Source organism: Apus apus, chromosome 4 (genome assembly GCF_020740795.1).
Source record: "Apus apus isolate bApuApu2 chromosome 4, bApuApu2.pri.cur, whole genome shotgun sequence".
NCBI classification, from domain to species: Eukaryota; Metazoa; Chordata; class Aves; order Apodiformes; family Apodidae; genus Apus; species Apus apus.
In genome coordinates this window covers 62,592,592-62,609,818 of record NC_067285.1, presented here as the reverse complement: position 1 = coordinate 62,609,818, position 17,227 = coordinate 62,592,592, and the positions used below count along the sequence as shown (strand labels likewise).

Genomic DNA, 17,227 nt, shown 5'->3' with positions numbered 1-17,227 from the left:
GACAGCTAAGGGCTGCTATTTCCACAAGAGTGCACAGGCTTGAGCATGGAATGCAAGAAGCACTATGTTTGGCTTGATAGCACCTGCTCTGGAGTGAAGGCTCAAAGTTAACATTCGTGCTTGTCCTACTGTAAGATTTGAAGCCTTCTGTGTGAAGTGTTCTAGTAATAGGTAACAGTCACACACTACGGAAGTCACTGTTGCCAACTAGGATATGACACTGAATTATACACTAGGGAAGTTAATATTTTCTTAGGGGTTGAATTACCCTCCTACGTCACAGTGGCTAAGTAATTTCACATCCATATGTCTGTCTATAAAATAATGCTAATGATAAGAACTAGGCCCAATTTGGTTTTTTTACTTCACATACAGCTTATAATTAAATTTCTCTGCCAGTTTACATGCAAATTGCCACTTTCTGAAGATGCTAAACCAAGATACTCTAATTGAAAATTGCTTTTAAAAAATGGTTGGCTTTTTAATAGAATAAATTGGAACACAGCAAAATTATAGTTAAGCTCAATTTGTCTTTAACTACGGAAATGGAAGAAGCTTTGAATTCATAGATGAAATATGGCCGTTCCCCAAAAGCTACTTGGAGGATTTTTCTGTCAGATACAGTCAGTCTGAATAGCTTACATCAGCCATGTCAGTGTCCAAACTGAGTGCACAAGGGATTTAGTTAAGTTTGTTTTTTTTCTCTCTGCAGAGATCTAGTACTAAAAGATGTGAAAGTAATTTTCATCATAGAAGTTTTAAAAGCTATGAACCCCAAATGCTTCTAACTGAATACAACTATAGGACTACCTACTTTTTGGATACCATCAAATGATACAATATTGCTGTGCTTTCTCTCATGCAGTGCTTAAGTATTTATAGAAGTTGTGATCCAGAAGTTTGCCTAGACTGATGTTCTATTAATTCAATAATCAATAACTCAGTAGCTATTCTGGACTGTGCCCAAAGGACTACTGAGGATAGTCACTTTGAAATTGACTTACCAAGTGCTAGTGAAACCAGATACTTAGTAACAATGATGTTCTTAACTTAGTTCTTTCCAGTACCAGTGAGGGAGCATTTTTGTGTGAAGTTACTCATGAATGTACACAATGCTAAATTAAAAGAGGGGAGAAGAAGAAGGTGGGGGTGCTGTTCTGTAACACCTAGATTTTTGCAGGGATGCTAAAAGGTACTATGAAAAACTCCTGATGTTCCCCTCTAGTTTAGAGTATAGAGAACAAGTCAGGCAAAAATAAGCCTTTCAAGATCATTCTCTTTGGTTTGGGAAGGTAATTTCTTTGTGTCAGCTAGAATAATTACAGTAATTGAAAGTGTCCCTTTTTTTTTTTTTATCGTGGGATTTACATTTTATTCATCAATCTTGGCAAACTGATTTGGTTTTCAAAATTTGAAATAGGTGTATAAAATCTGAGTGATGGTTTTCTGTTAATAAGAATTAAATTCTCCTTTTAAAGAGGAAAAAACTGTTAATATTAGCAGCATTTGCTATACAGGAAAAAGTGGTGTGGCTTTTTGTATACAAAGGACATCTTTTTGTACTAGAAGATCTGAATAGCTACATAGTTTAACAACCATTTGGTGGATGTTCATGCCAGCAGAAATAAAGCTGGCATTTTGATTTCAAGTATCCTGTGAATTGTTTGTGCACTTTATTTAGAAATGATTGACAAGGAGTTGCTGTATAGTCTTTGCTTCAAAAATTGGCTCGTTTTCCTGCTGAGAATAATTAAGTCGTAATCTGCAGAAATGGAAATGTATGGGAAACTTTTTTCTTCAGTGCTCCTTTTCTTTGTTTCCAAAAGGGAAAAAATATTCTGTAAATTTCAACCACACGTTGGAATAATGGATCCAAAAAGGAGTTAGTTACAATGCTTAGCAGTTATATCCTGAGATTTTTTCTGAGTAGATGAGAAGCTTGCTAGAAATTTTGACTCTCTTCACTTTGTACATAATGACAGCAAAGACCTGTTTCGAGGCTGATGCCAGGAATATGCTGTGGTAGATCCTGCTGGTGAGTGGTTTTGAAGTGACCTGTAGCTGCTTATGGGTGCTGAGGATGAGTTGTTATCAGTCCACTTTAGATTTGAAAGTTAATTTAGACATCTCACTCCACAGCTGAATAAATAATTGTTCTCTGTGCAGGGTAGGTTAGGTAACTTCATAGAAAATTTTCATTTAGGTATCCTCCTCCTGCGTTATGTGAGTAAATGCAACATTGGCAAGTATGATTATTTGTGTGATGAATGAAACTGGGTCGTTGAATGTGTGTGGAAGAGTTTTGCCTCTAAATAAGATACTGCAACTTCAGGCTCAAAGTTTTGGGAGTACTACTTTTCCTCCTAAAGCTTTGTTTGACAGCTTTGTTTCTCCCCATTAAGAGATGTTTCCCGTTAGTCTTGCATAGATTACACACAGACACACACATTTTCAGGTTTAATTTTCTGCAGCTTTTATTTAATCCACATAAAAGAATACCTAAAAGTTTCTGCCTAAATAAATACCAGCAATTGTTAATGCAGTTGGAGTTAGGAGAACACTGATTCTTTTGCTCTGCATCTGCATGTCAGCTGAATGCTTTTGTGCATAAATAATGGTTTGTTTTTTTACCTTAACACTTGATTTAACAAAATATTTAAATCTTGTTTTCTTTAAGTTGTGTGACAAGATACTACATTTCAAGATTCTTTTTTTACTGCAGTTGAACTATGTAAGGTAACTTGTAGGCAGGTTTCAGACATTAGGAGTATTGTGAATTAAAACTGAAAAGAGGAATCAATGTTCCTGTGGCCTATCTAACTAAAACCATTATTTTGCAGACTGTTGCTGACAAAATACATTGCTTAATGGTATTTCAGAATTCTTCAAGTTTCTGAAAAGAAGAATTCTTTAAAGTGTGTTTTTGCAGCTAGGGTTTTTGACAAGGATTTTTATCCTTATTGCTCTGACAGACACAAATGGAAAAGACTGGATTTTCAGAGATACTTTTAGAATATGAGACCTGGATGAGAGGGAGAGAGGGTAAAGATTTCCTTCTTCTTTACCTTTTTGTAACTGCTGTGCCTGTTCTTTTTTAAGGAGTGTAGTGTGAATGCTCACTTCTTTAGGATAAAGTTACAAAAATCAATAAAATACTGAATAAACAGTATTCTACTTAGTATCAGCAGGTAGATTTCAGTGCCGTTCTGATTATTCTTTTGCTGTCTGATTTATGGGTAGTTTACGCTGCAGTTATTACACTAATCCAAAGCTTTCACTCCCCAGTGAAACCCTAGAGGATGAACTGCAGTAGATTCTTCCAGTTCCTGTGGCATATGCTAACCTTGCAGGCTTGTCCAGATGCAGCTGAGTCTGCTTATATTTCTGAATTTATAGGCATATGTGTATCCATAATTGTAAAGTCTATCACCTGTTGAGGAAGTTTTATGAGGATATTTTGAGGAATGAATAGCAGCTACTTTGTTTGTTTGTTTGCTGTTTCTTTGGGTTTTATAGTCAGTCATAGCTACTGGGTACGCTGTGGTTCGGAAAATCAAGCTTTTAAAAATTAAAAAAGACAACACAAAACCCTGACATTTTTTTAATGTAAGCTTTCTGTTCCAAAGAATTGGATTTATTTTGGGTTTGGAAATAAGTGCTTAAGGTCAGAGAAACAAGGTAGCATGTTGTGGCTTTTGCATCTTTTCTATCTCGGGATTTCTGTGAGAATTCCTTCTGCACGTGGTGATCATTTGCTATAAGATTCTGAAAGTACTATTAAAATATTAATGCAGTGAGATCCAAAAGATACAGACTGCTGAAAAAATATATAAAGCTGTCCAACTGTTTTGGCATATGAGTTGCTACTTAAATTTCAGACTGCACTATAAAGCACAACCAGATGATCTCTTCTGAGCTTCCAGGGACCTGGCAGAACAGTGGGTGTGTAGCCTGTTGAGGCTGAGTCAGGCAGTGCCAAGAAGTTGCTTTTCTTAAACCATGTTTTGAGCCATCCATGTCTATTGAATTACTGGGCTGTCTTCTCAAGTTAATAAATTAAGTTACATACAATTTTGTGTGCTGTCTTTGTTAATGAAAATTTTTGGTAGTTCTAAAGGCAACAGTTTTATTACAAACCACATCCAAATAACTTGTCTTTTGTCTTAATCTCAACAGAACTCCTTGTAGTCATGTCTGTACTTCGTTTAGTCCGTGGGGTGTCTGCTCAGAGGTGAGGAAGAGTACATAGTTATTTCAGAATTGAACTGAGACAAGCATTACTAGAAATTTCTTCCTAAATACAAATTTATCGCAGCCTTACAGCCAGGGTGTGAATGAAATTACAAATACACTTAACTTACCTTAACCTTTTGAATGTTGCAGCTGTAACATGTTAAGATATGATGCAATTAATTAGTATGTTGTGGCATTTACTTAGTCTTGAAATGCTAACTTGAACAAAATAATAAAACAATTTTTAATTCTGACTGTTTGGTTTTTAGCGATCTCTGCCGCGCAGATTCAAGAGATCCATTTTAGTCCAAATTAAGCCTGTCACATTATTCTCAGGGTAAATATTTCATGCATCTGTCCTTATTTGTTCTGTCATGTGCCCATCTTACTACTTCATTCATTGCTTCTCATAGGTTTGATTTTTGCCTGTCTTATGAATGCTGTGACTTGCTTATGATTTTGGCACGTTCCCTTTCAAGACAGAGTTGTCTTCATGTTTAAAAATAATTGTTACTGAGTAACTTCTGTTGCCTTGAAATTGGTACCAGTGAATGGGCCTTTTCTGTGCAGTATTCCATCACATTTAAAAAAAATCTCTTTGATGCTGCAGTGTTTTTCAATATGAAAAAGTTGGTTGTGTGTGTTTTTACTATTTACAGCCCTTTAAAATAGGGAGGGGTAGGCTCTTAGGACTACTAAAAGACCTGTCTGCAACTGGGATTGAGCCTAATTTATCTGGCAGCCAGAAGCGTTGGATTGTAGTCTCCAGAGCAAGCAAATAATTGCTTAGGGCTGGCATTGCTTCTTGGATGGACTGTGTTAGACATGTTAGTTGTTTGGAAATCTGCAAAGCAATTACTCTGACTCTCTCAGCACAAAAGATGTGAGTTGAAATAACATATGGCAGAAATGTACAACTTTGTTTAATAATTTGCTGGTTGGCAAATTACTTTAAATGGTGACTACACAGGAGTTTATAGTTTAGGAATACTTTAGAAATTCTATTGAGGTGCTCAAAAATAAATAAATACATGAGGCTGTTCAACTGTTAAAAGCCACAGTTATAGCAACTGCTTTATGGGGAGGATGAGAAAGGTAGAGTTCTTACATCTTCTACAGTCTGCAAAACTGTATTGCCACACTTTACAATACCCTGGTACATTTTAGGCTTTAATTCCATTTAACTCATATTAAAAAGAGCATTCTTTCTTTAGCAAATATATAAGACTTAAATTTTTATTTTTGTGCCACATTTCTAGGGGATCATTGGTCTAGTACTGAGAGTTAAAAAAGAGGTTCCATGATGATTTATTTAATAAAACCTCAAAACCTATAATTTATTACGCTGCAGTTTACCAATATTGCTCAAGATCTTGATAGAAGATGTGGGGGTGAAGGGGGTGTTTGTTTTGTTTATTTTAAAAGTTGTTCTGTCATTGCTAGCAGTTGTATTTCAACTGTTTGCCATTGTTCTGCCAAAAATATTGTGGTATGTCTTCTTTGCTCTAGGTAGAGAAAGACTTAGGTGAGCGTCTGCATTTTGAGCATTTATATGTATTTGCTTAGGGCCTTAAACCACATTTGTAATTGTAAAAACCTACTTCGACAATGTGAAATTCAGGAAACCTATATTCTTCCCTTACACAGCTACCAATAGGCTTAATTCTGAAAGACAGATGAGCCCGTAGTTAAATATTAACTGATATATCCCTGCCTTTTCAATGTGGATGAAATTATATTTAAGTGTAATGGGGTATGCTATGTCTTTTTGCTCCATTTTAACAATGAAACTAGGGCTTTGATGGTGATTAAGTAGTCTCAAGCAATGCAAAAGTTCTATCTAATGTCTAAGATACTTCTGTTTTCTTTCTCAGTGTTACTGATGCTTACCGGTACACTAGCCTATTTAAAAGGCACGTTTTTTGAAGCCTGTCTGTGAACAGCTTTGTGTTTTGTATTATTTTATTACAGGAATCATATATTTTCACAGATAAAACTGGAAAACCTGTGTTTCCTCTAAGTAAATCTGATTCTTCTGTCTTTCAAAGCCCGAAAGCATTTAATTTTTTATAATTGCATTTCCCAAAAAGGAGTTTTTGTATTTTATGATGTGTGAGAAGTGTAAAACCAATGAAACATCCAACCTTTTGTGGTAGTGATAGGTAAGTGTATGAAACTTACTGAATATAGCTGCTTTCCATAATGTGCTAGCAATAGCAATTTTACTGCAAATTTGTAACTGAATGTTACAGAACATTGCCTCCCTAATGACAAATTAAGAGCTGCTGCTGATCTTCTGTGCTTCAGTCTGAAGTAGGGAGAAGATTGAGTGAAAACTAAGATTTGATCTCAAAACTAGTAATTTGTACCTCTCCTCAGTTTTATATTTTTAAGGGTTTAATTTTTCAGTTTTGAAAACTAAACCTTGAAATTTTCTTCAAAAAATGTGAAATTTATTCAGATATTGCAAATCTTAGCCAAAGATTCTTATGTTCTATGGCATCAGGTCTAGAATACCTTACCAAAAGTTTGGAACTACCTGTAAAAGAGAATGTTTTTTTTAAAGGGATTCTTTTTAAAGAAACCTGATTCTCTGAGACAGGAGGAGATGGGACAATTTGTAACAATCTCCTAGTTGCACAGATACTTTGGTTTAGCAAAAGATAACATAGCTCCACTCTTTCTACTTCTGTTTTGATCTGTTCACTACTGTTCCTTACTTTGCAGAATAAAAAGATGTGATGCGAGATTCTGAAATCTGATTGACTGTGTTCTGACAGTTCATAAAAGTGCAAAGCCTAGGAAAGCAGAATCTGGCAAACAGCTGGCATGTTCTGTTGTATTTATGGGTTTTTGTAAAATTGTCTGCCAGAAATTACCATATTCAAAAAAGATCCTCAGATAGAAGCCTTTGAACACCCTTGTTGCAGAAACAAAGTGATTGTTGATGATTCTTTGTATCTTCTACAGAAAGCAGAATACTTTGCTATAGAAGTTGGCCACAGTGGTGTCTTGAGACATCTCGTGGAAGAAGAAAAGGAGTTTAATTTGAGAGATGCTTGAGGCTTAGGACCAAAAGCTTAGGAAGAGGAATTGCCTTCAAGCATTTCTCTCTAGTTTAAATAAATGGATTTTATTTAGCATTGGGGAAATTACCTTCATGTGTTCCATAACTTTTAGAATCAGGCTGATCCCGCTAGTTCTGCTTTGTAATCACAAGCTTTTAATTTGAACAGAGCATCTCAATTGAAAAGCAAATGTCTTTTTGCAGGCTTTTGTTTTCTGCTGTAATGGCTCCTTGCCCGATCGTGGGTCTAGGTTGGTGGCTATTCATAAACGGGGCATTCTCTGTAATACATATGTTTATGCTATCTGGGGCATCTTGTGATTGCTATCTGCTCTTTGCTAAAGATCAGCAGGATTGACTTTGCTGTAGAAATATTTTCTCCATAACTAGCAGAAAGCAAAGAGCAATCATAGGTCTGGTCTGAACAAAGCAGCTGTGCAATGAAGAACACTGCCTAGGTGTGATGAACTGTCAAAGTTTAACCTCTTATTGTGGAGGAGTTGGTGTGTATATGGGAGAGAAGGAGAGGACAAGCAGGTAGTTGTGGTGGTTTGGTTTTCTAACATCATTTGAGACAAAATTTGGCAACTGCTATCTGAACCCATGTTCAGAATGACAAACTGAAATGGACATGGTGTTTGGTTGTGTTTCATTAAGGCCTTTGTGAAAGAATGAGAGCAAGAAATAAGGTGTCTGTCACATAACAGAGCAGCATAAACCTTTACTGAATTAGAAATGCTGAAACAAATGTGCATCACTGCCACAGATGTACTTGTGGCATACATGGAGAACATGTTGATCTCTAGGCAGGAAGCCTTGATCTTGTATGGTTAGTAACTATCTTAGGTTGTGTGTTGACATTAACAAAAGCATAGGAAGAAAATGCTGAGAACTTCAAAATGCTGAGCTTTTTTTAAACCTCCAGCTGGAAAAAGTAATGCTTAGACCTAATTACTTTAGGTTTTGGGAATCATTTGGCTTCCAATATCTGTTTTTTGGTTAAATGATTGCTTTTCCAATAGTGGAAAGTAATCGGTTCCATGCTTGGACTATGGATAGGTTCCAGAAACAATTTTTAGAGTTTAAGTTTTAAATCTTGTCATTAATTTTATGGGGGTTTTGGCTTTTTCTTGCTTTTAAAAACAGATAATATTAATATAGAAGAGTAAACTACAAAGAGGTTTGAGCTTTTAACATCTTGGTGAGTTCACCTTTTGATCTGGATATATTATAAGGTCAAGGCCAATGTTGATAAACCAGTATTTGTAAAACATTTTGAAGTTTTGGGGTAATTTGTACTGTATAAGAAGACTTGATACATTATGGACTTTGCCACTTTGGAGACCCTTTCACGTTATGTGTTACTGAGAAGCAGAGTAGAGTAACACCCATTATCTCCTGTGAGGGCACTGCATCTACTTAGAAGACTGCAGGAAGCAATGGTTTCTCTTTTAAAAAATAAATAATAATAAAAAAAGATAGGCAACTTTTAATCACAGAATGATGAGAAATTCAAAAGCTTTTATGTTTCAGTATGTAACTTATTAATAACTGCAGAACTTGGGTCTTTCATGTGAAGATTGAGTTTTGTTACAGTGAGACAAGTGGGTTTTGGAGCAGTTCTGAATGTCTTGCAAGTAACAAAGTACTTGGAAGTCTGAGATGAAACAATTTCCCTTAGCTGAGCAAGCAGGTAATTTCAGGTTACTGTTTTCAAAAAGTCTGAATATAGCTACTGCTTACTTGTTTTTCAGAACTATTTTTTGTTTGAATGGAAAGCAGCTTGTTAAGCACAATTGTATGAAGTGCATTTTCTTTCAGTTGGCCTTTCAGACATTGTCTTCAGAACAAGTGAGAATGTATCTGTAATAAGATATAATTATCATTTTAATGCTAGATTATTCCTGGCTTGCTTTCTTATTTTTAGTTTGTGTATCACCAGTAGGAGTTGGTTGGTTAAGGGTTTTTCTATGAAGTGAGGGGGTGTTAGGGTCATAGAGGGCAAAGGAAATGGAGGGGGGGGGGGATAAAAAATTGACTGTAACCTTTGATTCTTGCAGTGCTAATGTTTTTAATGTGTTTTGTGTTTTATAATATAGGGTGAATCTGAACTTTTTCTTTTACATGCCTTTTTTAGATACAATTTTATCACTCTGCTGTATGGGTTCCTGTGCCTGTGCAGCAGTTAATTTCAGCCTGTTGGCTCTTTATATTAGTATCGGGAATACCTATTCCTTTATGTTGTTCTTATAATACTAGGTTTACAGAAATTTATTTGACAAGTGGGAAAATATCTACCCATTGTAATCATGTAACTTCATTTCCAGATCTTCAGTTCGTTAGCCAACTTGGCTAAAACCTTTAAATTGTACCAATTCTATTTGCTTTGAAGTTTTGTAGCATTTCTGTTGTTGTTGGCAAAGTTTCTTCTGTTAGTATTGTGTTCCCCTGAGAGAATAGCTTGCAAGAGATCTTACTGGTATCTGGACAGCAATACCTACGGCTTTGTATTATGCTGTGTTGTGCCATAATAGTTTTATGTCTATTTCCATTTGACGTCTAAGTCACTAACTTATTGAAATGACTGTTTTCCTTTTCTAAATCCCCCTTATTCAGACTGCACATGAAAACAAAATAGTTTTCTTATTAGTAGAGATCATTTTGAATATTAAAGTCACTTTAGTTGTCCTGGAGAGATGATTTTACTGCTCTCCTCTCCATGAGAATTTCTTCCTTTTAAAGGAAAAATCTGTTGTGGATGAGTGGAAGGTGTGATGGCAGTAATACTCTTGCGTCTTTAATCAAAATCCTATCCGTAGTCTGAATATTGTGTCTCTCTCTGGCTTTGGAAGTTTTACTTTGAGAACTTATAATTACGTTATTCCTGATTAGTTGTCTTTTGCTTTGGCGTTTTAGGGGATTTTTTAAAGATGTATAGCTGTGGACAATTTGATTCTTTGCCATAGAAGATCAGACATCAAATATAAGTAAAAAAAACAAAAGTGATATATTGACACTGGCATAAGTGAGATAGTCCACATTTCAGTTATTTCTAAACCTGTTTTGTCTTCATCATGGTTATTGTTTCAAATCCCAGAAGAGAGTATGTGTACATTAAAACACATCTAGGTCATAGTGTCAGAATAGTCTTGCAATAAAATGGGAAGTTTTCTGTCAATTTCATATAAGAAGAGACATTTTTGGGCTCTTATAAAGTCGAGGAGTCGATGTCTATGTCTGGATTGCCATTTTCATACCAGTTCTTCCCTTTGTTGCAGTTGATGGGCAAATTCACAGGAATTACATCATGCTTGTGAAAATATCTTCAAGGCATCTTTTCTTCCCACCTATAATCAGTTTGCTTGATTTACAGATGAGACAGCTGTTAGCTCAGATCCTTTATTCATCTAAATACTGCTGCAGATAGGAGTGACTGTAACTGTATTTCATTATTCTTCTGCTACTGTTTGAGCTTTTACAGTTAGACACAAATGTTGCAAAAAGGGAAGCAGGCCAAATTTGGTAGCTTTCAAGAAACAAGGGCTTTACACAAAGCATAGCTGGTTTCTGGAAAATTAGAGAAACTCAGTTAAAGGAGTTGAACATCCGAAAAGAAGGGTGGACAGCATTTATTTGTGTTCTTGCCTTTACTGGTCATTTTGTGTTTCCTGCTCCTTGAAATTGTTAGCTGGATGCCTGGCCTTCCATTTCAGTGCAAACAAAATCACAGAATCACAGAATGTCCCTTGGCTGGAAGAGACCTCCAAGATCATCCAGTCCAGCCCTAGACCTAACAGCACAAGCTGGACACTAGATCATGTCCCTAAGCACCAGGTCCACGTGACATTTAAGTGCATCCAGAGATGGCGACTCCACCACTTCCCTGTGCAATCTATTCCAATGCCTGACAACCCTTTCAGTGAAAAAATGCTTCCTAATATCTAACCTAAACCTCCCCTGGCACAGCTTGCTTGCATTCCCACTGGTCCTGGTCATCACCAGGGAGAAGAGACTGTCCCCCTCATTGTTCCAGCCTCCTTTCAGGTAGTTGTAAAGAGCAGTGAGGTCTCCCCTCAGCCTCTTCTTCTGCAGACTGAACAACCCCAGCTCCTTCAGCCGCTTCTCATAGGGCTTATGCTCTAGGCCCTTCACAAGCCTTGTTGTCCTTTTCTGGACATGCTCCAGCACTTCTATGTGTCTCTTATAGTGAGGAGCCCAGAACTGAGCACAATATTCAAGGTGTGGCCTCACCAACATCAAATACAGGGGAATGATCACCTCCCTATTCCTGCTGGCTACAGTGTTCCTAATACAAGCCAGGATGCCATTGGCCTTCTTAGCCACCGGCGCACACTGCTGGCTCATATCTAGTCAACTGTCAGTCAATACTCCCAGGTCCTTTTCCAACCTGCTGCATTCCAGCCTCACATCACCAAGTCTGTAGCTAACCATGGGGTTATTATGACCCAAGTGCAGGACCCGGCACTTGGCCTTGTTGAACCCTATACAGTTAACCTTGGTGCACTGATCTAACCTGTCTGAGTCCTGCTGTAGAGCTTCCCTACCCTCCAGCAGATCAACACACCCACCTAGCTTTGTGTTGTCTGCAAACTTACTGAGGGAGCATTCAGTCCTCTCATCCAGATCATTAATAAAGATATTAAAGAGATATTAAGAGATCCCAGTCCTGAACCCTGGGCAACACCACTTATGACCGGACACCAGCCAGATTTAACTCCATTAACTACCACCCTTTGGGCTCAGCCATCCAACCAGTTTTTTTATCCAGCGCACAGTGCGTTTATCCAAGGCCAGCGCCACAAGTTTCTGAAGAAGAATGCTATGGGAGACAGTGTCAAAGACCTTACTGGAGTCTAGATAGACAATGTCTGCAGCTCTTCCCTCATTCACTGGGTGGGTCACCTTGTTGTAGAAGGTTAATCAGGCAGGACCTGCCTTTTGTAAACCCATGCTGAGTGGGCCTGATCGCCTGGTTGTCTTGTATGTGCCGAGTGATGGCACCCAAGATGACCTGCTCCATAACTCTCCCTGGCACTGAGGTCAGACTGACAGGTCTGTAGTTCCCAGGACCATCCTTACAACCCTTTGTGTAGATGGACATCACATTTGCTAGCTTCCAATCACCTGGGACCTCCCCAGTTAGCCAGGACTGCTGATAAGTAATGGAGAGTAATTTGGTGAGCACTTCTACCAGCTCCTTAAGTATCCTTCGATGGATCTCATCTGGTCCCATAGACTTGTGCACATCTATGTGACTCAAAAGGTCATTGATAATTTCCTCCCAGACTGTGGAGGCTGCATTCTGCTCATCCCTACCTTCCAATTCAGAGAGCTGGACCCCCGAGTATCAGTTAGCATAAGAATAAGACCATCCAAGTCAGTGCTAAAGTAACTCTGAAGGCGTAAACCTGAAATTAAAGCTGTATTATTCCGAGATGAGTAAAAATACTGATGAGTTCTGCTTAAAAGTAAAAAGACAGCAAATAGGCACAGTCACGATGTGTGAAATATTCAGTATATTCTGAGTATATTTATTAGAAAAGTTTAGGAAAAAACTCAGGGGATGTTTCTAATCTCTTAGTCTCAATAAAATTCTGTATATACTTTATATATTTTTCAGCTAAAACCAGGACATGGTGTTCTCTTGTCCAACTTTTTCCCTTTTATTTCCTTTTATTTCCCCTATTTATTCATGCCTTTCTTTCTGAGAATGTGGACATTTTTTTTGTGTTTCTTGAAGGAAGAACATGTTTTCTGCAGCTGGGAAAAAAAAGTAGCCTTTCTTCCAAAATACTCGAAAACAGCTGTCAAACATCAGATTTTGTTTAATGTTGCTTTTTGTTTGGGCTTTGCATTAGGAGCTGGGAGCCTAGCTTGTTCAATTAGCAAATTTCCTTATTCAGCAACTGATTTTAGAGCTTGTTTTATGTTCTAAGAGATGTTAAGAAAGTGTTATTGTGTTAATAAGTCATTAATTTTAGGCTGTTGTTTGTCTAGGTTTTTAGCCAGGTTCTTGACAAAGATGGCAGCCAACAACGCAGTGCTGAACAGACTGGAACAGAAGGGTGCAGAGGCTGATCAAGTTATTGAATACCTCAAGCAACAAGTTGCTCTGCTCAAGGAAAAAGCTAGTAAGGAATTATCTATCTTACAATAAACTTGTTAGCCAAGATGGTTAACATTAAATGCTCGTTCTAAAAATGAGAACATGAACAACTTCATTGGTCCTGTCAGCCTTTTAAGTGTGTTTCAGGTTCTCCAAGGTAAAGCTTGTAATAGTAGCACCACCTCTTTGTCCTCTGGTTTGTGGGATTTTTTTGAAGCTGCTCATTCTGAAATAAAATAGGCAGGAATGAGGAAGGATTAAAGACACAAACAGATAATGGAAATTTGATAGCATATTATTCTATATGGGGGGAGAAAGGGACTTAGGAAGAATGAGACTATGCATTTGCCTGAATGTGTTACTGCTTTTTCTCCACTGTGGGATTCTCTCAAAAGTTGTCATACCTTCAACTTTGATATTTTGTACATATTGGAATCAGTGAATGAAGGTGCTCCATGTTACAAACCTGTTCAGATTTTTTCTGATAGGTCTCTTGGGATTTTTATTTTAGAGTCTATTTGGGGGACTGAGAAGCTAGTATATGGAGAGGCAACTTGAATACATAAGTATTGTAAAAATGGCTGTTTCAACAGAAGAAGGATTAAAAAATACTTCTGATTACTTACTCCTTGAAAGTTTCCACTTTTTTGGTGTTTGGCTTACCATGTTTCACTTATTTCATTCAAAAAATAATAAACCAACCCTCTGTTTTGCCAAATCATGAATGCTAATTATTTAAACCTGTCGTTTTTAGTATAGTATCAACTCTAGTCTTACAGGCATCTCTCCGTGAAGAGAAGAAGCTCCGTGTGGAAAATGCTAAACTGAAGAAAGAAATTGAAGGTCTGAAAGAGGAACTGATTCAGGCAGAAATTCAAAATGGAGGTGGGGAAAATGTCATGTTCTCGTACAACATAGATCTAGTTAGGACAAAATATGATCTATCTTAGTTATTCTTGCTTGATTTCTTTCTGTATGTGGTTCTATGGCAGGTTACTGAATTCCAACATTTTAGTAAGCTGAAAGCCTAACAGTAACAGGTACATATGCCAAATCTTCATCAGACATGGAACCGGTTCTTTGTATGTTTTTGTACAGTACCTGTCACAATAAGCCCTGAATTTGATGGATAACAATGGCTTTGCATAATACTTCAGAAATTGGTGCATGTCTTAACACTTCTTGATACTCTGAGTATTTAATCTAGCATGACTGAAAAATCCCTATGGAAAATCAAGCCATAGTTCAAAGTACAGATGGCCAGTGACTTATTAGAAAATCTGTGGTAATGTAAAATTCGAAACAATGTAGTCTGAATTTTTTATTCCGTGCTTTAGTGGGACCAGCCCTTCATTGCACTGGTTTTCCTTCTTTGCACTCCTCTGTGTAGTTCTGTTCAGCTCACATAATCATTATATAATTTGTATTAAAAAAAAAGGAGAAAAAACAAAACTGAAGTGTTTCATATCCAGTATGTCTTCTTTAAAATAATTTTTAAAGAAAGCGTCTTCTGCCCTCAACAACTGTTTCTGTTTTTACCCATGCTGTCAGTATTGTAAATTGGGTGAGATAACATCCAGTGTAGCTGGATGCTAGCATTCAACTGTATTGAATATTTTACTGGTAAAATAATACATTCAGTCTTCAGAAACTAGTATTTTATAAATGCAGAGACTTCTTTTTCTCCTTTGGTCATGAATAAAACCCTTTCATGTTTATATTTCTCTATTGTCTGTTAGTCTGGAGCAATTCTTGACCAGTATGGGATGTTTCACAGAATCTCTGTTATGCCTGGGAGAGAGGTCTCAAGGTGTATAATTTTTTTCAAAGATGGGAAAGGTTTAGGAAATTAATATTTAGCTTGACACGTATCTTTACTTAGCTAATTTACTTTAAAGATAGTAGGACTAAATTTAGATGTTTTCTTTTGAAGTTAACTATTGTATGTTAGCACTGACAGGATTAAGTAGTTGAGCACAGAAATTAGATGGACACGGAATATCTAAAATAACACTTTGAGATATTTTTCGAAAATCTGAGAAACAAAAAGCATTTCCACAACTGCTTAGCAAAACAGGAAGCAAGTGGTTGTTCATACAACAAATCTCAGTTTCAAATTATTTTTGAAAACTGTTTATAAGAACATAAATTGTGCAAGTCTCTGTAGTGTTGGAAGAGAGCAGATACCGACAAACAGTGCAGTTCTTCAGGAAAGTTAATAAATGTCTGAAATGTAAAAAAAATAAAAAAAATAAAAAAATAAAAAGCATGTGTGCAGAGTGGAGAACTGTATAATAGTGAAAATAGAAGGATTTGTTGAACAGTAATTAATCATAGAGCAGTCCAGGTTGAAAGAGACGTCAAAAGATCATCTTGTCTAATCTTTCTGGAAAAGGGAGCCTAGATGATGTTGTTTAGCACACTGATTGATAATGCTTAGCCAGTACAAGGATTTGATAAAAAGCCTCAAGGAGATTATTGAAGTACAGAATGTAGAAAGGGGGTGATTCTTATGCTTTCATCTGGTAAGACTGATGGTGAGATGGAGGACAGGCTGAGGGAGTTGGGGTTTTTCAGTCTGAAAAAGAGAAGGTTCCGGGGAGACCTCATAGTGACCTTCCAGTACCTGAAGGGGCCTACAGGAAAGCAGGGGAGGGTCTTTTTACAGGGACTTGTAGTGAGAGGATGAGGGGTAATGGTTGTAAACTGAAAGAAGGGAGACTTAGGTTAGATATCAGGCATATATTGTTCAGTGTAAGGGTGGTGAGACACTGGAACAGGCTGCCCAGAGATGTTGTGGGGGCTCCATCCCTGGAGGTGTTCAAGGGCAGGTTGGATGGGGCTCTGAGCAGCCTGTTCTAGTGGAAGGTGTCCCTGCCCATGCAGAGGAGTTGGAACTCGATGATCTTTAAGGTCCCTTCCAACTCAAAAAATTCTGTGAGGTGATGCCCACAATTCTATTGCTGCAGTTTAAAAATAAATATGAAAGTAACATGGAGAATTCAGGGAAGTGAGGAAATCAACAAATCATTTCAGGGCTGCAGATAATTTCTTAGGCTGTGATTATTCGGGCTCATTTTTTTTAGTTAATCAGAAAAAAGAGCTGAGGAATGATCTGACTGCAATATAAAAATTATTTTGTGCATAGCGAATTACCAAATACTCTCCAGTATGACAAGACCTAGTAGCTAGAAACTGAAACTAGACAAATATAAACGAGAAATACAGAGTTACTAGCAAAGATAACTAGACATTGAAGTATACTACAAAAAGAGGTGGTGTTTGCATGTGTGTTTTTTTTTATTTAGCACTTTTTCCCATTTACAAAAAATGCGTTGTCAAAGGCATTGTTCTTAACTGATGAGAAAAATCATATATAGCTGGAGTTCTAAAATGTGTTTTGTAATGTTATTCTTCACTACTTAGCAGTTGTGGTTTTGGTATTTTAAGCAAAATTTTCAGTTATCTCTACCATTTTATTTGTGTTGGAAACTTAAAATGTCAGAACATTCGAAGTTTTGGTATCCCTTCTAACTTCTGTGGTTTCGATTTTAGTTAAACAGATCTCAGTTCCTCCTGCTACAATGGCTTCTACAGTGTCATTTTCAGATGATGTTCCACAACCTACAGCAGTCACATCATATGGCTCCAAAGATCAAATTAAATGTCAAGATGAAGAAAAGAAAAAGCAGGAAAAAGTAGAAAAAAAAGGTACGTCAGTTTTCCTAGCTCTGGGGTGTACAGTTAAGGCATTCACTTTATCCAAGTGCTTTTAGATCATTTTGGGCATAGAAAAAAAC

General features: G+C 37.0%; 1 protein-coding gene across 3 annotated transcripts in view; it reads left to right on the top strand.

The window, feature by feature from the left end:
* Nucleotides 1-17,227, top strand: part of AIMP1 (aminoacyl tRNA synthetase complex interacting multifunctional protein 1) — a 37,396-nt gene that overhangs the window by 6,988 nt on the left and 13,181 nt on the right. For 2 of the 3 annotated variants that reach the window (XM_051617494.1, XM_051617492.1), the window contains exons 2-4: nt 13,319-13,452; nt 14,199-14,312; nt 16,983-17,138. In XM_051617494.1, coding sequence (XP_051473454.1) covers nt 13,344-13,452; nt 14,199-14,312; nt 16,983-17,138 — 379 coding nt within the window. In that variant the 5' untranslated portion in view covers nt 13,319-13,343. Of the gene's footprint in view, nt 1-4,207; nt 4,232-13,318; nt 13,453-14,198; nt 14,313-16,982; nt 17,139-17,227 lie in introns of those variants that run through there. The other variant, XM_051617491.1, reaches the window with a different exon arrangement.